This window comes from Corvus brachyrhynchos, unplaced genomic scaffold (genome assembly GCF_000691975.1).
Source record: "Corvus brachyrhynchos isolate BGI_N302 unplaced genomic scaffold, ASM69197v1 scaffold229, whole genome shotgun sequence".
Classification (NCBI taxonomy): Eukaryota; Metazoa; Chordata; class Aves; order Passeriformes; family Corvidae; genus Corvus; species Corvus brachyrhynchos.
The window spans coordinates 1,262,179-1,285,196 of record NW_008240042.1 but is presented as its reverse complement, the minus strand read 5'-3'; the positions used below and the strand labels follow the sequence as shown (position 1 = coordinate 1,285,196).

Here is a 23,018-nt window from a genome sequence, read left to right as displayed (position 1 = left end):
TTTCATGGGAGAGATGTTCTACACACAGCAGATTGTTTGTTTCCGGGCGGATCTGCTGTTGGTGGCAGTTTGGGAACCACGTGCAACTGAAGGAAAACCCTTTTTTCCTTAAGCATAAGAGAGAGACTTTTCAAGAACTAAAACACTGACTAACATCCCATGTTCTGTTATCCCCTGTGTGAGCTGGGTAAAAGGAGAGAAGTGCTGGAGGGGGGGCGGGGATTTGCTTTAATTTTGTTTTGTTATTTTCTCTTTACTTTTAATTCTATTTGTAATAAAACTCTTTCATTGTACTGCAACTGTTTAAGGTTTGTGCCTGCTTTGCTTTTCTCCTAATTCTTATCTCACAGAAGGAAAATAAGTAAGTAATGAATATTTTGAACCAAAACCACTACAAAAATTAATAAAGTATTCTTGAAGCACAGCTCCCAGGCATTTGATTTAGAACTGAGAATAGATAAAGTGAGGAAATAATAAGCTTTAGATTTATTAATTTCCTTGCATATGGACTTATGATCAATACAGAAAACTTTCACTCCCTAATGCCCATGTTCAGCACTTAAAGAGAGTCACAATTTTGTCCCAACCATGGAATCTGGTACGTCTCTTAATTCCTCTGGAAACTACACACTCTTACATAGCACCAATAGTGAGGGAAAAAGAAACACAACTCATCACATTGATGCAGAGTATTTCAAATACATTCATCATTACAAGAGCCCAAACTGATGTAGAACAAGTATAAAGTACTCTACTCAACCCACCATCAAGAGGCATTGTCTGTTTTCATACAGTGTTTGTCAGACCTGGTGAAGCTGCTGGCCAATGGGACAATGATTTTGCCAAAGCCTGCCTCAGAGGATCACAAGTTCTCTGTTTTCAGTCTTAACAGACAGTTTCTACATCCCTGTTTATCTTCTAGCTGGAGTTTGTGATTTACAGTTCCAGCACAAATAAGTCCTTTAGACTCATTAGGTTCCATCTGGTCATTCCAAAAAAGATGAGCACCTACAGTTCCAGGACTGCAATAGCCCCGACACAATCTTTCCCTTATAGACAACAGAACTGGGAAAAATCCACGTTCTACCACAGCTAACAAGGTTTCATAAAACATCAGATCTGTACACAGAACATAAAAGCACAGGTACTGGTATCTGTACGTCATCTTTACTGGTGTCTTCAGAGATCCAAAAGAAATTTGAAGAACTGTTGAGTAAAGGCAACAACACTTGGACAAATACGTCTAGACATAGTGGCTAGACTTCAGAAAAAAAAATCTTCTGCATTCCTTCTAGTTATCAAGAAAAAAAAAAGTAAAGGTTTCTTTTTTTAGCATGCACATTTTGTAATAATGACCAAGAGAGTGTACTAGCAACCCCAAATGGTTCCTTCCTTTTCCCAGATTGTATTCAAAGTCAATCCAGATGTCAACTCCCCATTCTGATGTCTCAGTCAGAAGGATCACATACAGAAGGATGCAAGATGACCTCCCTCTGTCAGCAGAAATGTGATGGTGGAGCTGGAATCAATCCCTGTTCTCTCAATTTACATAACAATAGAAAGAGCCACCAGATGCCACTGAGACTTTTGTTCAACCTGTCAAAGAAAACCAGGTAGGAGCAGGAAATTTTTTTCTCAGAGATATAATTAGTATATCCTTTGAAGAAAAGTACCTACCATTCACCTGAGAAAATACAGTGAAATGCCCATCAGTCAGAAAGTCATCATCCACTTCCTTTCTAATGAATTATAGCCCAGCTTCTAACTGAGCTTTCTTGAAAAGAAGTACTACCAGCATTAGTCAGTATTACTAAGAGACAGACAGCTCCTCCAGCAGTAGAGGAAGGGCATGTGTTCTCACACTGCTGGATCCCTCTGGAGCATGCAGCCATTCAGATGACTGTAGGTAGAAATGCTTGTGAAATTTGCACAACCCGTTTCACATCTATTAAAGGCACCATACAACTGGAAAGGCATAGCCTTTGTTTGAAAGAGATCTTTAGCTTGACAAATTTACTGCTGAAAGCAAGATGTGTGCCACAAAGTAAAACATAGTATCATTCCACATTTTATTTCACTGTTTTTCAAGTATCTCAGTAAAACTGCCTTTTTCCTGTTAATCATCTACAAAACCAAAATTTTGGTAATGCCAGAATTGTTCCAGATGCTACAACAAGAAGTAATAAAATGAAACAAGGTAAGCAACCTTTTACAATAATTCACACAATATGCATCTCAAACCACAGACTTATGTATCATTGTATTTCAAATGCTAATTAACTTAGAAGCATGAAAGCCATAGCAAATTTCATAAGTTGACATTTATCTGATTTTACCTGTTCCTAAAAAAGTCTCCTAGATCATCTTTTCTTTTCCTGGGGGGTGGGAAGGGGAGAAGGGGAATAGGGAAGCAAATTAAAAGAAGAAAAGTAAAGAACTTGAAAACTTGGCTTAGTTATAACGTAGCTCCTGGCCACTGTTTGGTATGGCTATTTTCAGCCTCTGAACTTACCCTCTCATCTAACTGTGAAGAAAGTTAATTCAACAGTATGCACTACCCACCAAATACGGCTGTAAATTTTTTGGGAAGGAGGGTGATGGGGAGGTTGAACATATGGATGCAGTTAAGGTAAAAACAGATGTTTGTTACTTTTCTTTGCAGCAACACTCAGAAACTAAGTCAAAATTGCTTTTTTTTCATGTTTATGTCTGAAAGAACTATAAAATTAAATATGAGGGAGGGCGGGTGGAGGGGGAACTGCAGTGAGTGTCACAGAGAAAGAACGAAACGGTCTCCAGTTTTGAACTCAAATCCTCAAATGAAGGCCCATAATAGTTAAAAGGCAAGACATACACCATTTAACTCCAGATTTAAAGACCTTTAAAGGGACTAGCTCAGAGCTGCTTTCATCATGCCTCCTCAGACACAAAACACCAAACTGTCTGAAGAGCCCAGGGGCACAGCACACCCATGTTAAAATGCACGCCTTGACCTGAGGGCACAACAAGCTACAACCTCACCATTTGCTACAGAGAGGCTGCTCTCAGGGCCTTTACAGATCTGCACCGAAGTATTCCCAGTTACTTCCCAGATCTCTAAGATTTAGTTGCCAAACATTTGAAACCCCAGGTGAAATAACAACATGCATTGTAATACATATTCTTTCAGCACATGTGTCAGGGACAGAAAACGTTTTGGGTTCATCCTCCATATTTCTGCCCAGTATTTATGTCCAGAAAATAACAGCCCTTGCAAAAGTAATTACTTTGGCTCTCTGCCGCTCCTACCTCACTTTTCAATATTCAAAAAGGTTTATGCACGTGTTCCTCAGTGATTTCCATTGGCTTGAGTGATATGCAATTATGATTACTTGCTTTCCCCTTCCTTCCACCCAGATGTTGCTTTAGAGCATCAGAGAACACAGACGGTTTGACAGGTTTCCCCTCAGACAGGGAAGCTGAATGGCTTAGCGGCCAACCAAGGAGCTCCTTTCCCCATGGGACGGTGATTAAAATCCAGCTCTGGTAACAAGTGATCAGAAAACCACCTCTGACCAGAGAGAGCCACTTACATCCCTACAGGAATATTCTTAGTTAAATTCCTCTAGGACTACAGAAACACAGATAACACTAGCCAGAGAGCAAGCACAATTCATAACAACAGATAAAATTGCTGAAAAGAGGCAGAAGATTATAAAGAGAAGCTCTTTGTAGTACCATCTCCCATGTTCCCTAACAATCCCCATTAGATCAAGATTGTGAAAAATGGGCAAAATGCTTTTCTGACACAGGCAATGTATACACTGGCTGACTGTACACCTGCCCTGGGGATATTGCACTACACTTGACCCAAAGAAAAAACACAGCACTCAAATGTTAGTATCATAAATTCACACACTCCCATTTGCTATTTTAAAAATAAAATGAGCAGTCCACTTTCTTCATGTCAAACCAGAAAATTATTTCTCTTGTTTTGGCTTCAGAAATCAAACATTTTGTATCGAATCACTTCTATATTTTGTTTTCCCATTGAACTATTCACTTAACATACCAATTTTAAAAAATTGTCTGTACTAGCTTTGAAATCTAACAAATAGCAGGGAGGAGAATGGAGCAGAAGAAAGGCTATGGAAAAGACACTACAAGACCAAGAGTTATGTACTGTTCTCTAGGTATCATTAAACCTGACTGCAGAGTGTTTGTGACGTACCCTCTGCTAACCAAGCAGAGTGCAGAAGGCACCTGTTGCTGCCCACTCATGCAGGTACAGCTCCAACCCCAGTACCTCAGGGTTATGGCTCCAGAGCTGAAGCGTGGGCAGAAATACTGTCAGCAGCCCGCAGAGGGGGGCCTTATTAGAGCACATGAGCAACTTGGGATGGAACAAAAAGTGCACAACCTTTGCCAGCTGCAATGTGTTAGCAAGGTCTGTTACAAAACTGTGTGCCTCATGACACAAGAAACCAACAGATACATGGAGAAATTAAAGCCATCAAATAGAAATTAAACATTTTTTTTCTTCCTTCTTTGTACCTTCCTTGCAAGAAACGTATCTGCTACATAATATTTTTCTTTTCATCTTACCACCCCCCAGTTTCACCTCCTTCTGCCTGCTGAAAACACCAGAATTGTCTGGAGATTGGTTACTGGTCTAACCAACTACTACAGATACATGGAGGGGGAGAGGTTACCCTAATCAGGATTACTTTTTTTCTTCAAGCTGTTTGAGAGTCAATATATGAATAATAAATTATTCTGTTCACATCAGAAAAGGGGAGAAAGGAGAACAGCATAGGATGCCTTCTACCACATATTCACAAACAAAAACACTAACCCAGCTCTTAAACTACATTAAGGAATTTTCTGTGAGAAAAAAGAAAAAATGAAGTCTTTTTGTCCAGACAAATCAGTATGACAATTACATGGCAGTCATTAAAGTAAAACAGGAAGTAATCACAGTTTGTGAGAATACAAATAGAAGCCCCTCAGGGCTGTGCAAGTTGCTCCAATCTGAATATATACATTCCAGGCATATTAAACAGAGGCACAGCCTGGCCTGGCTGCAATCTCCAGCTCACGCAGCTGTCCGTCTACTGCAGCGTAATCCCAGCTGCCAATCTGAAAGAAACCAGTTAGTCAGAGCAGACACAACCAACAGAAACAAATGTCACTCAATAATGTTCAGAGGCACTGGGTTCATGGATAATTTCAAACAGTATCTCTGTCTGGAGCACTGATGTGCTCATTCAAAACACCTAAATCTTTGGCTACTGGAAAGAAGCAGATAAAAAATACTAGAACTACAAAAACAGGTCTGGTAGTACTTCAAAGAGACTGACAGAATAAAAAGAGAAAAGAGTCTAAAAAGGGAGTTAAGATCAATGTAAGGACCTGCAAATAAAACTGGATTCAGTACAAGCAAAATCCTAAGCAGCTCTGGGACTAGTTTTTAAAAATACAACAGCTTCTGTTTTATTTGAGCACAACAACCAAAATTGCTTCCCATCTCTCTCTGGCAGCTGAAGATTTCAAGAGAGCAACTCACTGCTTTCATTTAAAATCAATAACTGCCACAGAGAAAGTAGTGGCACTGCCATGTGCAATACCCTCAAACTTCAATTTCTGGCATTATTCATTTGCTCGTCTAAATACCTAACAATCCCAAATTGTCTCATATAAAACTTCTTCCTCTGGAAAAAAGTAATCAATTCCAATCTGTTAACATTCCACAGAATTTCTTAAACACTGATGTCATCTCTATTTATTAAATAAAAAAGCTTCATTAAAATAAAACAGTGGGAAGGAGGTTAACACACAGAAGTAAAAATCAAAAATGTAGTGGTCTTTAAACCAGTAGTTTAAACCGAATGTAGTGGTCTTCAGTGATCACCTTTCAGAATCTGTAACAATTGTGAAAAAGAAATAAATAACTCCTTTTGCTAAGCTATGAAATACATTTATTTAAACTCTCACGACTACTACCTACAAGACCAAACTTGCTGTTTCCAAACTATGGGTACAATGCTATCTCAGAGTTTTCTACTGCAACAAATAAACTTTTTGTTATTATTTAATAGAATGTAACATTTAACTGAGACTTGACTTTTAGATACTGCCTGAGGAAAACACCTTTGGCATGACCACAAGCTTTCTCACTCAAGCAGCAGCTATTTATCAAATATAACTAATAACTAAAATAACAAAGTTTGGTCAGTAAACACCACACACATCTACGGACACAGTGGGAACACTGATGCCCAAGTCAGACACCCTGGGCTGCAATAAACACACAGAAAAAAAACATTCAGAACAAAAATGTCTCATTTCCCAATTACTGTGGAAGACAATACAGGTATCATTTGGACAGCATAAAGAGCCTGCAAATAATCAAAGCATATTGATGACACAAAAAATTCCTGTAGCCTGTTCACTTCCATGTTTCATTCAAGGCTAAATGACTTGGTGTATAACTCTAGCTATTATATACAAGTATATCTCATCCTTTCCACATATGGAAGAGGAAAAGAAGTTTAAAAATAGAAGCAATTTATATCAAAAGGAGTTATTTTTGAAGTATTATGAACATCACTGTTACCCATACATTATTTATCTTTTGATTACTCTTTCTTATTTAATGCTGACCAACAAATATGTCAGCTAAGACTGACCAGCCAGGCACAAATCAAAATGTAAAGAGCCTAGGGGGTCTCAAGACCTCTCTGGCTCTGATAGATCCACAAGACAGGTCAAGCAAGAAGAGGTGAGGGAACTGACTGTGCTGAAAACTTCTATCCCTTGAATTTCAATCAGAAGCTGAGGAAAAAAGCACGCAGAGCTGAAGAACTAATTCATAGGAGTCACCTCCTTCCAAAAAACTTTACTACTTCCAGACAGTTTTTTAAATCCTTACACATGGAGCATCTCAGTCCTACTTTAATTAACTCTAAAATATCACTTTTGTCTGCTGGATAGAGAAGCAGAAGCCGCAGGTAAAACTAGAATCTATTCTGTAATGAAGGAAAAAGGAGAAAAACAAGGTAAAATATTTTTCTGGATCAGAACTTGGCGGAATACTTTTCATGTCTGTTTGTAAGCCTTGCAGTAAATAGGTACATTGAGGCAAAGGGCAATAAATCCCCATTCATCATATCAAACTCCCGGCTGAATGGAATCAAAGGAGTGCCACACCTCCAAGATATCACAGTAAGCATTTGCTTATGTTCATTTTGCTCGTTTACTCCAACACCACAGGCAGGTCACAATGTGAGCAGAGATGTGAGAACGAATAGGTAATTGATACAAACTGGTGGCAGGAGTGGTGCTGCTGTTATTTAATGCTCCTTTCACCAGAAGGAAATACTTCATCCTTTCGTGGGAGGGTCCTGATGCCCAAGACAAGCTGATTTCATTGAGCAGTGGTACTTGCCCTCATGGGAGGCCCTGCCTGTGTTACACATCCTGCTCTGGGTACTTCCCAGGAAAAGACCAAGGCATGGGCTTGGTTGCATTGCCAAGTTCACCTCTCCTTAGACACAAAATCAGTATGCTTCCTTTAAATACAGCCTTCTTCATTCCAGTTCCATATAAGGGCATTTTAATATAGATTTGTAATTAAAATGAGACCAATAAAAATGAGACCAATAAAAAGCCATTTATTTGGCTTTTCCCACTGTTCCCATGCTGTACAACACCAAACATGCCATCCATGCAGCACACTTAAGCCAGAGACAATTCAAAAATTGTTTTTACGGTACTTTGAATGTTGCCTGCATGTATTTGTTACTTACCGAATTCAGCACACGGAAATTTACTGCTCTGTGACAGTTATTTTATAACCATTTTATCCTACATTTAAAACTCATCACAGCCACAACAAAGACTGTTGCCCAACCTGCTAAAACCAGACTGATCGTTTTCCCAACTATTTAGTAAATGTTAACTATGCTATAAATACAAATCGTGTTTATACTCTGTGAAAGATTCACTGTTGTCAGGGTTCTCCAGCTGAGTTAGAGCTGAAATATGCTATTAACTCCCACCATGAACAGAGCTAAAAGAGTGGCCAAAAATGCTTTCTCTGGGATAAGATATCAGATCTGCTACTGCTGTCATGAAACTGGGGTCACGTAAACTAAACATCCTTGTAACTTCTTTTGGGCACAGAAGTCTCTCAAACTGTAAATATTTAAAAATAAAGTAAGACTCATAAGAGATAGACCTAAGGTGCATAAAAGCTACCCAAAGATATTAATCTTGAACAACACTTAAAAGCTATTATCCATAAAATAATTTATCCCATATGCCTTAAAGTTGAAAATAAAAGAATTATCTTTTCTCTCTACATATAATCAGAAGTGGCACATTCAAATAACAAGCCAAATGCTATGTCCAAGCTGATTCTTCACAATTTTTGAAACTCCTCAGTTCATATGGAAATGAAATATCATCAGCATAAAGAAAGGTGCCAAAAGAATAGAGAAAGCTTGCTTCTTAATGCTGAACAGACTACCTTCATGTAACAAAAATGCACTTTCTCTTCAGAGGAAGAAGTACAAAACAACAGAACCATCTAACGCTGAAAGCAAATCACCTGATGTTATTAATTTAATGGGACTTGTTCTTTTTAGAGCTCTTATTGCTAATTTAAAAATGATTAGTCTTCCTTAAATTGCTGACTTCAAAGATCATGTTAGATGGTTTATATATATATATATTTTTTTTTTTTTTAAATGTGGTTATGTGCTTTTTCATAGGCATGGTACAAAATTCAGGGTGCTTTGTGAAAGGTAGGGGTTCCCATACAAATCAATGATGCATTCTCCAAGTAATATTTCATCTTTCTGCTACTAACCTTGTCTCTTTCCTTTGCTTTTATCCGGTGTTTACACTAACTACATAGGGGTATCAGTGGAGAAATGGACTTTTAAGTAGTAACTGAGGGCAGCCCAGATTCACCATCGTCCTTTGTTACACTAAACCAGAGACAAGAGGAATTTCTATTCTTCTGACCAACACTGATGAAATACTCACCAATCAGGCCTAGATACAAATTATTTTCTATGGATTGTGCTTCAGCTCTTAATCAGTTACTTGTCTGAATGACTTAGATCTAATTCTACTTCCCACCCCCCCCCATTCTTGGACAGCTATGGCAAAAAGAGAGCAGAATTTGTGATAAGAAGGTGCTGTGAATTCTCTCCAGAACAGCTGGATGACATTTGTCTGTGCTAAATGACTCCTTGCCCCTTCCATCCAGGCAAAAAAAAGAGCCCTTCCACAGCAGACCTTGTGATTGGGAGTTCCACAGATCAAAACACGGTGCTCAAGAGCAAGTCAACAGAAGGCAGTGACACAGCAAAGCTCTGCTGGCAAATAGAGTGTTTTCCACCAGAAAGATATTTTTACTGCTTGCCCACTGAACAGCAACTTCCCTCTGCAGCTGTCACCTCCTTCAACAAGACACACAAGGAGCAGAGTCAATGACAGCACTGCTAAAATGCTTGGAGGGGAAGAGGAAGAGGAAGGAATTGTGTCTGCAGGATGAGCAGTGCACCAATATGCCAGCAGGGATACTGGATGCCTTGCCTTGCTTCTCCTGGCTGCAGTTCCCTTCCCCCACTGGCTGCAACTCAAACCCTTCTCTCTTGATCTACTCCCCTCCCCCTGAGATTTGTGTTTGAATTATGCAAGCTTTGCACTCCCCAGGGTTTATCTGCCAAAAGGTAGCATGTGGCCCATGGTTTGCACTTTAGTTTAAAATTTTCTATTATGGCAGTCAGATCCTTTCAAAATACTTTACTTCCTTTATTCCCATAGGCAGAAAGAACGGCAGGAAAAAATTGTTCACAGCAGTATAAGAGGATGTAAAAGTTCTACATTTTCAGTTTAAAAAAAAAGAAAGGAGGAATATGGTTTTAATCAAGTAGTTTTCCTTCCTAGATGAGTACTTCCTTCTTGTAATATATATAACCTGACTGCCTATAAAAATAAAGGTGCCAGTTGGAGCCATTTAGGAGACCTAAGGAAATTCTGCATTAACCTACATCCCTCCACTCCTCAGTGCCTTCCACCATTGTTCTGTGTGTGGCCTCTTTGATGAGTTAGGTCACCAATATCCATGCATATATCTGTGGAGATACCTCAGAAACACAGGCATCATAGGCTTCTCATTACTGATGTGGTCCAGGCTCAGCACTGACTATCTATGTGGGGAAATTGCAATGGTTTGAGCACCAGCTATTATTTCCATATGATACCTAAAAGCCTCAATGACTTGCAGGTCTCAGAATATACAGAAGCTTCTCTTTGGTTTAGGTTGGCAAATAAAAATCCATTTTCTGCTACAACTGTCAAGATTTAAAGACCCAAACCCTGAATTCTTATCAAGAGGAAAAAGCCAAAACATCCTTTTTGAAACCAAGAAATCCAGTTTAATACTTGCCTAATAAACAGATATTAACTCTGAGGTGCCATGCCTGCCTAAAAATACTGTTAATTGTCCATATCAGAAATTCATTTGGGCTCTAACCAGGAATTTGGTGGAGAAAAGAGGAGACATTTTCTGGAAAGCTGACTGAAGGAGGAAAAATAAATGCTGATTGAAGCTGCTTGGCAGCACAGAATGTAAGCACAGGTCCTCAGGGAGACAGATTAGCAAGCAGCAAGAAGGTGAGGCTGTCAAAGGTGCATGATAAATTCATTTAGCACACAGATATAGAATGATTATGCACACAGAAATACACACAAACAGATTTTTCATTACTTTCATCTCTACCCATAAGTAAAACCAGAATAAGTCACCATTGATGATGAGAGTCATTAAATTTCTGCAGTATCAATATCACATCAGAGCTGATCATATGTGTCTTTTAAAATTACATATGCACATTTACATAACAAAAAATATGCTTTACAAAATACATGTAAATGGCAAGGGATGCCTAACTAAGCAGGAAACCTTTCACTGTTTTAGTGACCTGCTTAAAAATCCTAAATAAAAATACTCCATTGGGTTAATCCTTCAAGCAACTCAGAACAGAAGTGCTACAAGACACCATTTATTCTGCTACCTGCATTCATCAGCAAGTATTTTTGACACCATCAGTAGTGGTTCAAAATTCTACTGCTGCTGAGCTACTCCACTGTTATGAACTCAACAACACTGCGGTTCTCCCTCTCCTGTTCTCATTTTCATACACCACTCAGTTCAGACAGCACAGAACAACTCAAAAATAAGAAACATTGTAGCAAAGTATGATAAAAACATGACAAATTCAAAATATTTGGTAACAAAGTGAATGCCTCTCTGAGAGGTTCCACAATTCCAGACAGATTTGTAACTTCCCTGGTCTTAAATTATTTTTCAGGCTATAACACAAGTAAAAAAAAAAAATCACAGTAAAAATGATAAAAGAACTGTTCTAGAAAAATTAAAACTACACAAAAATTGTGTGTGGAGACTGCTACTTTCATTAGTGTTACTTCAATTATTAGTTTCATAAATAAAATTTCAATGATGGTTCATTTAATAACAAAATTAAGAACAAATTACACACAATACCCAGCCTGCAATTCAGCTCACACTTTAACCAAACACTTCAAGAGTCTAATAAATACTCTTAAAAGGTAAGAATAGAACCTTGCCAGTGTAGAGTGGACAAACATTATCAGTGAATTGAAAACACAGTACAGTGAACATCTACTAGATGACTCTTGAGCCAACAACTTTTCCAAATCCAGATGATGACATTTTTTCTTGTAAGCCACATGTCCCAGTAGCCCTTTTCTTAGCTCAGTTAAGGATATTTATGTGCACTATCTGTATTTTAGGTTTAAATTGACTACGATGCAGTTTGCAGACTGATAGCAAGCCATGTAATGACAACACTGAGCCATCGCTTTGGTTGTAAGCCAGTCCCTGTGTCCCATCTAAATAAAACAGTTGACAAGATTCCTATTACTTTGTTTTCATGGACTTGGAATATTTTATAACAAGGGACCACTTACATTTATTCTATAATTAATATACTTGCAGCTATACTTGGTAGCAATATAGTGTCTGACGAGAGGACATAAAATCAGTCAAAAATCACCCCACCCTGCCCTTTTTTAAACAGCTGTTTAGGTGGAAGAGAAGAAACTTTTGAACCCACAGTACTCTATGAGATACTTTGGCAAATAAATTTTCTGAATGATGTTGAGTCTGAACAAAGCTCCTGATCTTTCCAATGCTGAAATATTTACTTTTGCATATGAAAAATACAGGACAAGTTATTTTAATTTGATAACAAACCAAACTAAAATATCAGAGGCTACAAAACTCTGCTGTTTGCTACACATGCAAGACTGCACTTAAAGAGAACTGTTAAAAGTGCGAAAGTAAATTCAGAAGCACAAGCCAAATCAAGGTTGCTCACTGCCACTAAGATCCAGTATCGGGGAACAAAATGACTGAACTCAGCAACTGAAGCAATCCTTGAACTTTTATTATTATACTGGCATCAGCTTGGGCTGAAATCCAGGTACACAAAGTTTAAGAACAACTTGCATCCTTGTTCTATTAATTCTGCGTGCTGTGACAACTGGTTCAGGCACCTTGCATTTGACTGGCCTGTGGCCAAACCACAAGAAAACACAAAGAAATTGAACATTCACCAGAAGCCTTGAACAATGAGGAGTCTTTACAGTTTCAACACTGCTGTGGTTAACGAAGACTTTTCTATATTTATAAAGTACAAACTCACCTCTCTCAGTACAGAATCCGTTATTGAACTTAAATTAACAGCTCCTTCATAAGTCAAATAGTAGAATACATTGAGGGACCTAACAGCCTCTGGCCCTTGTTGTTTGTAGCCAAAAATCAGATCAATCCACTGGTGAAGCTGGCAGGAAACAAACTCACTTTCCAACGCCTGTGGAAAAAACCACACACAAAACACAAACTTGAGTTCACCAGATAGTAATCATTTGGTAGTAGCAGAAACATTTTTTTATAGCATGCAAAATTATCTTAACAAATCTAAATACAGAATTGAGAAGAGTATTTTAGACGTTCTATCCAAAAAAAGGTGGGCCTTGTGATAGATGCCAGAGTCTCATGCCCTACTTCCCACCGACTGGGAGACTTCACTTTTAAAACTAATAGTGAAAATAAAAAAAAAAACAAAAAAAAAGGCAGTAAGTGGAAAGTATTGGTACATTTATACACAGCCAGGCTATGTTTTTACGAACTCCCAAGATAAAACTGTGCTTTCCTTTGTGATCTGCATGCTAAATAACAACAGCAGGATTATCTGATTCTGACAGCCAGAAGATTGATAGAATTTGGGAAACAGGACTAGCTAACCAGTGATGTTAGGGTAAAAATTTTTTCACAGGCTGGAAATATGAAACTGCTACTACTTTCACACATTTCTTGTTTACAAACCTATACGGAAACCTATACAAAAGTACTGTGCAGAATGATTAAACTGTTTTTCTGAAGACATTATCCAGGTCCAACCCAACCCCCAAGACAAGAGCATCCAAGAAACACTATATTAACAGGTAACCTAAAAATCATTGTCATCTAAAGAGTTAACTCATGTGGATTAAATCATTATCAGGATTTGCTTTTTCTATTTTGTACAGAGGATTCAAAGTATTTCTGATTTGAATTACCAAATGAAAAAACATAACAAACAGATATTCTCTTCATCTAGCAAAATGAATGGCATTTTCCCTGCAAAGGAAATTCCTAATTTTGAGCAGAGGAAGTTGAAATTAATCTGAAAACCAAGGAAATCACTCTGCAATTTGCACACAAAAATGATGGGTTTGTTTCATTAACTGATGCCTGAAAACAACATTTAAATTGACACATAAAACCAGCAATTGTCTTAATTTGTGTGGTGCACTCCACACAAAAGCCCTAAATATGTTCAAATTAGAGCAAGCTGCTTGATTGTCACTGCAGTCTCATGTCATATTAATGCATGACAAACATTAAACCATACACTTAAATGGCAATTTATATCATTTAAATGTTTACTGCCACACCAGATCATCACTCATTTAAATGTGACTTTCTGACAGCTAATTTCAGTTAATTTTCCTCGATTCACTTAATTAGAACTTTCAATCAAGAAAAGACCTGTACATATCTTAGACATCATATCATTCTTTTTTTACTATTACTTTTATTAGGATGCTGAATTGCTGAAAGCATTCTTTAAAATGAATCCCCACACAGTATAGTATCTGTTTGGACAATCAAATAGCAATACCTTACAACATCTATGCTAGACAGGACTTTTTTTTCTTTTTAATTTAAAAAACACCCAGTATTTAGACACAAACACACAATTAAAACGATAAAAAAAACACAAGTGGGCCAATTAAAAATTAATGATTTCAAAATTGTTTAATAAGATAAAACCAGTCAGGAGTCTCATGAGTGTCCATAATACTGCAATGTGCAGCCATAAAATTCTACAGGGCTCAGCAAATGACAATGATAAGAATTAATTTCCACACTATCCTGCTAAAAAAAAATTAACCCTAGAACATACATACTGTTATAACTATTTAATGCCAAGAAAAATAAAGAATGTTAGGAACTTGTGATTTTTTTTATAGATACATATGTAAATATTCAGCATGTGTTGCAGTTGTTCATACTCTCCTTTTCTACAAAAGCTAGATTTTCAATGAGTCATATTACCCTCACAAAGGGACCTGCATAACTAAAGGAATACCACTGCCAACTCCTTAGATTAATGTAAGTATAAATGTGATTTTTTTTTTCCTTAAAAAAGCAAAACTAAAACACTTTGCCTTCTCAGGGAATGGTTGGGAGCCATCCTGACCTTACTTCTCGTTTTCAAGTTTGAAATTATTTTACATTTGAAATTTGTACAGATGCAAAAGTAGATAATTTTTTTTTGCTTATTAAGCCATTTAAAAATCTTAGTTGCCAAATCCCAGGTGAAAGGGATGACTGAAAACCAGCTACAGTCAGCATCAGGACATCAAAGGACAGACCAAACAGCACACAAATTCAAAGGCCAAATAAGCTTGCCTGATATTTCAGGTTCACAGTTAAGGTCTTGGTTGGAGGGAAGTGCTTATGCTATGACTTAATCAATGGAGGAACAATAATTAACAGCTTGTAAAATGACTAAAGAATAGACTTCCAAGGAAAACAACACCCTGTACCAGATCAGCAAAGTGACGCACTTTGCGGCCACTCTGATATATTTAAATAGGGATCCTCGTAAGAAAGCATCTGAGAAATACAGAGCTTGCAATTTGCAGAACTATTTGGTTATAAAAAGAAGGGGGTTTACCTTCTTTGTTGCTTTTAAACATTGCTGTTAGCTTTTACCTCTTGCAAACCTAAGCCAAGCCTATCGATGGGTCAGCATTTAGGGTTACTTCAGCCTCAACTTCATTTAGGACAGGCAGTGCTCGTTTAAGGCTCGAGTTAAATCCAGCACCCAGCCATGGGATATGAACATCCTTTCCATGCTGCTCCTTGAGCAAATAGAGGAGTTGCCAGCGCTCCCAGGGCAGAGCGAGCACAGCGCTCTCCCTGTGCTCTGAGGGAAATGTACACAACAAGGACACCCTCGAAAATGTCTGGCAAAATACAGCAATAGCCAATCCCATCGAGTTACTGTAAAACAAATCAGGGACTAATGTCCAATTGTTACAAGATCAAACAAGCCCATGGAAAGACAGTCACATGAAGCGACACACAGATTGTCAATTCTGTCCACAGGGGACTCATATTAACTTTGACAAACTGTCTTGGGGCTGATATCTGTTTCTTTAATGAGACCTATTAGGCAGAGACTAAAACACTTCAGATATGCTAAAAAGTACAGTATACAGATGTCAAACACAAACACCTATTAGTAACTTTCATTTCTCTATTCCCAAGGTAGAAACACTTCAGACACATCAACAAATAGAAGCTTTGATCTAACTAGGAAATTTTAGTTTAGTCAAATATTTTTTGAATGCACAATCTGATGTCACTAAATATGAGCAATCAAAACTATCACGTCGTGAACAACTCTGAAATTCAGTATTTTATGATCATCTTTTTCTGTCCTGTTTTCCGAAAGGACTGAACAGAGAATAATTTACTGCTGGCAACCAAAGACTAACATCAGTCTAATACTAATACAAATGATTTGGTAGAACAAGGAGGGAATGACAAAAAACATAAAACTAGCAGGTTAGGAATGATTTTTCCTTTTTCCAGTACAAATTCTCTGAAGATTTATCAAGATATATTTTCCCAAACAATATTATACCTTTGGAATCAAGACTTGTATCTTCAAAGTGACTACCGTTGGCTTTTGCCCTCTACTTTTATTTCTGCTTTAGATTTTATGCAGTGACATATAACATATGAAGTGATGTCTATTAAAAATGAATATATACTGTGCTTGAGTTTGGGATGTTCCAACACTGAAATTAGATGAAAGGTTTAACTGCCTTTTTTTTTTTCATCAGCACAGATATATATTCACAGTCAAGCTATTCAGAAATAAATGACAGACTTACTTGCCTTATTCCTATGCTGATTAAAGGAAAGTAATTTTGAAGCACAGCATAAACATGCATGCCACTCTTATTTGAACGACAGAAAAGGAGTCCAACCCATACAAAATGTGGTTTATGAAATGTTAAAATGAAAAGAGAAACTGATGAGAAACCAAAACTACCCGTATATGAATAATCTTCCCTATTTACTCAATTGAAAAAAAAAAAAACCCCCTCAAACAACCAAACCACAAATCCAGGCATACACTTCACCAGCAAGTAAGAAATAAATCTCAAGTAAAAATAATTGCCTGTTACTTTTAATGGACTAAACATTTTAATTCCCCTCTGAAAGAATTTTCTCTGAAACGCTTAAAATGGAGTCTCTTTTACATGCCACTTGAAAAATATTTAAGGATGAACAGAAAAGCGTGAATTAGGATTTCACACATTTTTAGCACAACCACAACTTTCAGGTGAAAAATACTCTTCTTGAACACGACAAAGCACCCACATAACTGCAGTAGCAGGTAACTACTTTAAACTAAATACGTGTTCTGGCTTGGAAACACGTGTGTGCACATGCATTCAAAACAAAACCCCAAACCCAACAAAAGCAAACAACTGGAACGATGCTTGCATGTGCAGGCTTTCAGACACAAGTTGGTAATGCTGCCTTAACATTGATATATGACCTTTGTAAGTTACAATGAAGAAGGCTGGTTTTTTCAGCCTAATTAGAACTGTTTCAAATTTTCCTGCTAAATATATGATAGAAAGTCCTTTCAACTTTTTTTTTTTATTCTAGAGTTTCTTTCCACGTCAGCCTTGTTCCAATCAAAATATGTTTTGAATTAAATTATTTTGATTCAATATGGGGATCACATTTCACTTCTAAGATTTAAACTCCAAAAAGGAAAAGTTTAGGCTGTTCAAACAAAGCAAAAGCAGCCACTTTGTAGAAAGCCATTCACATTTACCAAGACTGACAAATTGTTTGTGTGCACCATTAGGTCTAGTTTCTGCAATAGTTGCCAGATTTCCTGTCCTCCTAATAACATATTAACTCTTCAAGTGCTGGCTTTATCTTTGGAGGTTTCTCAGTAAACTCCAGGATTTAAAAAGTAAATTACCAAACGTGCTTTCACCAGCGACACTGTTTGATCACATGGGTAGACATCTGAGAATAAAGATGTATATAAAGTTATTAGAAAGATACTGAATTCAGGCCTGCCTTGAGGATATCAGAAGGAAGAAGACAGCAAATGTACTAAGTAGAAAACTCCATGTTCTGCATGAGGTAACACAAATTTCAAATGGATGAAAGGAACATCAAAACCATTTACATGACTGGTGGTTTTTTACTTGGTAAGTAACTATTTCAAGCAAATGCATTTAGTTTTACTTACTGTACTTCACAAATTCTTTTAAGCATGAAATACTCAAGAAACTGAGCATTACTTACAGAAAAAATTAAAGTAACTATTTCATTTTTCCTTTGTGTGTGTTCCAGAAATGCACTGCCAATTCTTCATTACTGTTGTAACAAAAGTGAACCTTTTACTTTATTTCTCTACTTGGTTACTGACACCAGGATAAAATACTCTGGAAAATACGGTCCTAATAAAACATTTAGCTCAGATGCTTTACTGAAGACAACTGATCTCACAGAAAAAAGCAGTCAGCAGTCTGAGAAGCTCAGACACAGGAGATCTCTGGAAGAGAAACTTCCCCTCCTCTGTTCCTTCTTTATATTGAACATTAAGCCACTAAATAATGACAAAAAAGAAAATTTGAGTAATAGTGTAACTTATCTTGTGGCAAGGTATATTCTGCATGAGCAGCATGTAAACAAAGAAAAATATTTTGCAATGCAATGGTTCAAACTCCTATCTGAATTTACATCATTATTACCAAAATAAGAGTAGTATGTTTAGCCAAAATCTTGAGCACATTTGTATTTTTCAGTGATTTCTATATTGAGTCTACAACAGTAATTTTGCAGTTTAAATGGAAAAGTCAGACAGCTGCTACAGATTTTATAAAATGAAAGCTACACTCCCTTTGAAATTCAGCTTTATTCTCAATTGAAATGTCTATTATTAGGTGCCAGGAATAAAAGATTTCAATGAATATGAAAAATTGCATTGGAGCATTTGTAGTTACTCTTTCCATAAAGGGCAGTGATCACCTATAAAATATTTCTCAGTGTATCCTTGATAATCTGAAAATTTGAGAGAAATACTTTAAGGCAGAACTGCTACAATTTCCTATGAACACTTTACGAACAGAACAAATCATGCATTTTTATTCTGAAGTTTCAAAGTTTAGACATCTACTTTAGGTGTTGCTTAACCTCACTTGTGCACAAATTCCACCAGCCATGGTTGTTACAATACTAACTTCCCTACTGAAAAAAAAAAGTGGGCAAAACCTGCCTCAGCCAACTGGCTCCATCAATAAAAAGATGCTTCCCAAAAGACAGCCCAGGAATGGCCCTGTTTGGTTTCTTCTCACCAAGAGGTACAGAATAGGTATAGAATTGTCATAGGAACAAAAAACGATCAGGAAGGCTTTAATAAATTCCCCTCCACGAAAAATAATACATAAAAGCCACAATTAATTGCAGTTGTGAAATCACACAAATGGCCATCGTTATTTATAACTCTGATAATACTGATATATGTGGCTTGCATTTGTCCTTCCCCAGAGACACACAGAAAATGTAACTGGTAAGTCCATAACCATTTCTTACTACAAAGTTGGCTACAAGCAAGTATTGACAACATCAGGAGGCATTGCTGAGTTATCCACCATTTCCACTTTCCCCCACCACATCCCTGTATTTATTGTTCTCATTTAGAATGTCTCCTACTCGGTTAAGAGGATTTTCCTCTGCAGAAAAGTCATCAGCATCCTGAGGCCAAGACAGGGAATGAAAACTCTTTCTGAAAATCCTCACATACAGCACCAAAAGGAGGCAGGAAGTTCCCTCCTCCCTGAAATTCAGCAATTCCTCTCCCAGTTCCTCCAGCACTTGTTTGCATGAAGACTGACAGTCTGAATCTGGAACCTATTACCCATGGAAGCACAGGCTGTTAACCACACAGCTGACAGTTGCTAAGTCAAATTAGTTCAAATGAAGTTTTCTGTTTAAAAAAAACCAAACCCCAACCGCCAAACACCAAAATCCCACAAGATAGGACTGCATTTCACAGTGCACAGTGCTGTGCACTGATTGTCTCAGCGTCCCACTCTGCCAAGATAACTTATTTTTCCCCTCAGAAGTCTAACGCAGGGACACTGCTTCCAACACTTCAGCTAACTTGCATTACTCCGAGCCAAGGGACTTCTGCGTGGCACCTCCTTGAGCCTTGTGATCACAGCCTGAATGTCAAGCGTTAGCAAAGACAAACTGAAAGGTCACAGGACTCCGCACCTCTGAAAGGATGGCAAACAGTGATTCACCTTTTATGTTACAGATTCTTCCCCTTTAAGAGGTGCAAAACACACACCTCGAAACTTCCAACAGGGCAACATTTGCTTGCCTTTGAGGTTGTACGAGCGTTTTAAACACTGAAGCTTGAAACAGGCCAAATTCTGAAATTCAGGGAAGTACTGGAGTACACTTATTCAGCACTGGGGTTTTAGCTTACTTATACTTACTGAACATACAGCTAGCATAATCCTAATGCAACATACAAACTCAGTGACAGCAGTGAAGGTCATGAAGTTTTAGAAAGCACCAAAAACACGAACTGAACTTGCATCACTAAAATGCAAAAAAAGGTTTATGTGAACACAGACAAAACTACCCTTGAAATGGCTTTCAATTAAGTATTTAGGCTGCGTACTACCACTCCATCGAATCCTCAAAGTCTGAGCCTAAGCATATTGTTTGGTTAATGGCAGCACAACACACTTCAAACTGTGAGAAACTAGTGATTTTTTAATGTAGTTTACATTTAAACTGCTTGTACATTTCTTCCTTCCCTAAGACTTACTCTGTAAGCCCTAAAAGTGAACTGCTGCTTTATTTTTGCACTGTTTCAACAGCTCGCAGCATTTATGCTGTGCTTTGATGTGTCAGTTGTATACCCAATTCACAAGAGCTGTGATGATCAACAAGTATTAGTACGCATGTAAGAGGAGACAGAAATGGTTGCAAACACATGGTCTTCAAATCACTGCAAACAGCACAAGCAAACTAAATCTTAGAGGAGTTGTAGAGACTAATCTAATTTGTCTTTGAAGCCAGTGGTGGGGGGCAAAAAAACGCTCCAGAAAAAATTGTTTAAGATTAGGAAACGGTATGACAAAAGGTCAAGGAATTTAAAATTCAAAACACAGTTTAGATGCAAGTCAGGCAGAAAAGTTATTTCAATCTCGTCATTTGACCTGTCTGCTAATTCACGGAATAGAACTATTCTAAAGCTTTTGGGAAACAGAACACAAGATTTACAAAGGCAATTAGGGTACATCTGAATAAATCAAAAAGCTACGAAAATAGGAAACAGCACTATATCATCACATGGGACAAATGTGTAACCCACTCTGGGGCTGAGGTGCCCAGATAAGAACAGGATTTGCTTCCTTCAGATAACTATGAACAGTGAAACCCTGATCTTTTATAAAGCCATTCTGAGGGGCTTCTTAAGATGACACTACAAGGTGTGTTTGGCAAGTACATCAGACTCCTTGAAGCTGACATTTAACTGGAATGACAAAGGAGAATCATCATTTGACTTTGAGAATGACAGAGAAAGGGAGAATTTATGCATCAAGGACACTCAGCACTTAAAAAAAATTCAGATTTGTGGAATATACTATTCGGAAATGAAATGCTCTTTACAAACTTGCTCAAACACACAGGTTCCCATTTAACATCTTGTTCTGACACATTTGCATAGAAAGCTATCGGGAAGTCTGGATCCAGACTAACTGGAGCTCAGGGTGGCTCACCTATCAAATACCCTAGGACCAGAGCTACCAGTTCCCTGATTAAGGAGAACACTGCCCCAATCCTGTTTGTCATTCCCTCTTCCAGTGGATCCACTGAGTTGTCTCATGGTCCCTGGGAGGAGGTTGGCTAGTGCTGGAATTCACAACAGAACAAAGAGCTCTTAGGAGTCAAGTTCAATGCTTAAAAGAAATCAAATTGAAAATGCATTGTATTTATAAATTACTTCTTAAAACATCCATCCTTAGAAAACACAAAATCTGTAATTTTTTATTCTAATTTCATGATGTATTGCATGTTGAGTTTCAAACAGCTTTGTTCATAATGCTTTCTTGTAGACAGAGTAATTTTTTCTAGATTTTATTCCCTTCTTTCACCTAACCAGCTTCAAATTTCCACTGACAGCTGTACACAGAAGGACAAGTGATATATTGAGTACATTGAGCATGCTCAGGAAACCAAGGCATAAACACCTCCAAGTGCAACAGACATTCTGTAGCCAGTTGAGAGCAAACTTTTCATAACCTTTATATTACTCTGCCATGAACCATGTTAGTGGGAAGGGCATAGGAGATGAATACTATGACCATTCAGAGGTTAAATGCTGAACAAGCATATGGTCAGTTATTAACATTTTTATTAACTACATATTCTCCAGTTATAAGCCAAATAAGATGATAGAAAACCCCAGAATTTTCCCTTAAATTAACAACATAGTTTTTTCTTCATAGATGTGCTAAAAAAACCCCATATTTAGAAATGAAGTCAAAATATATTGTAGTAAAACAATATTTAACTCCCATATTCCAAATTTCTACTTAATTCAGAAGCTGAACTCCCAGAGGCAGCTCTTGCTCTCTAGTAGGGAAACAAGCAACTATGACATTACTTCCCAGGATGGAAAAAAACCAAGCTTAAAAAAAATACAAAACCAAAAAATAACCCAGCACAGTATTATGCCATGTTTTAAAGTAGCATCAACCAAATTACAAGGTTTTAATCAAACAACACTCTAATAAAACTATGTACCTGTGAAGTGGCAGGCAGCTTTCTTACCCAGAGGACACCATCAGGCCCTTGACTCATCAGAGCTGTAAGGGACCCTGTGTGCCATTTACTCAAGACTTGGGCTCAATGATCCTTGAGGGGCCCTTCCAATTTAGAATATTCCCTGAAACTGTGACTTTACCCAGGAAAGTGGAAGGAACCCATAGCTGTACAGTATCACCACCTTCACACCACAGGGCACTTACTGCTGCGGGTACCTCTTCCAACCTCTGCCACCTGAGGTGTGGAGGTGCCCTCCAGCCTCCATCACCCCAGTGCTGCAGGTACCAGCCTCTGTCACCCCAGCTTTGCCCCGCAGGGCATACGGGAAACCAGCTCTGCATTTTCAATTCTACCCCTTAATCACCCCAGGTATGCGCCAAACAGCAAAACCCCCTTTTTTGCAGCGTTTGGAAACACTGCGAGCTGGCGGGCTGGGGATGCCTCCCCTCCGCGCTGCAACCGAGGCGCCCGCGCG

The 23,018-nt window shown here is 37.9% G+C and overlaps 1 protein-coding gene across 1 annotated transcript in view; it reads right to left on the bottom strand.

Annotated features, from left to right (window-relative positions):
- LRBA (LPS responsive beige-like anchor protein) overlaps positions 1-23,018 on the bottom strand; it is a 373,544-nt gene that overhangs the window by 43,297 nt on the left and 307,229 nt on the right. The window contains exon 49 of the mRNA XM_017744109.1: positions 12,744-12,911. Coding sequence (XP_017599598.1) covers positions 12,744-12,911 — 168 coding nt within the window. The remainder of the gene's footprint in view (positions 1-12,743; positions 12,912-23,018) is intronic.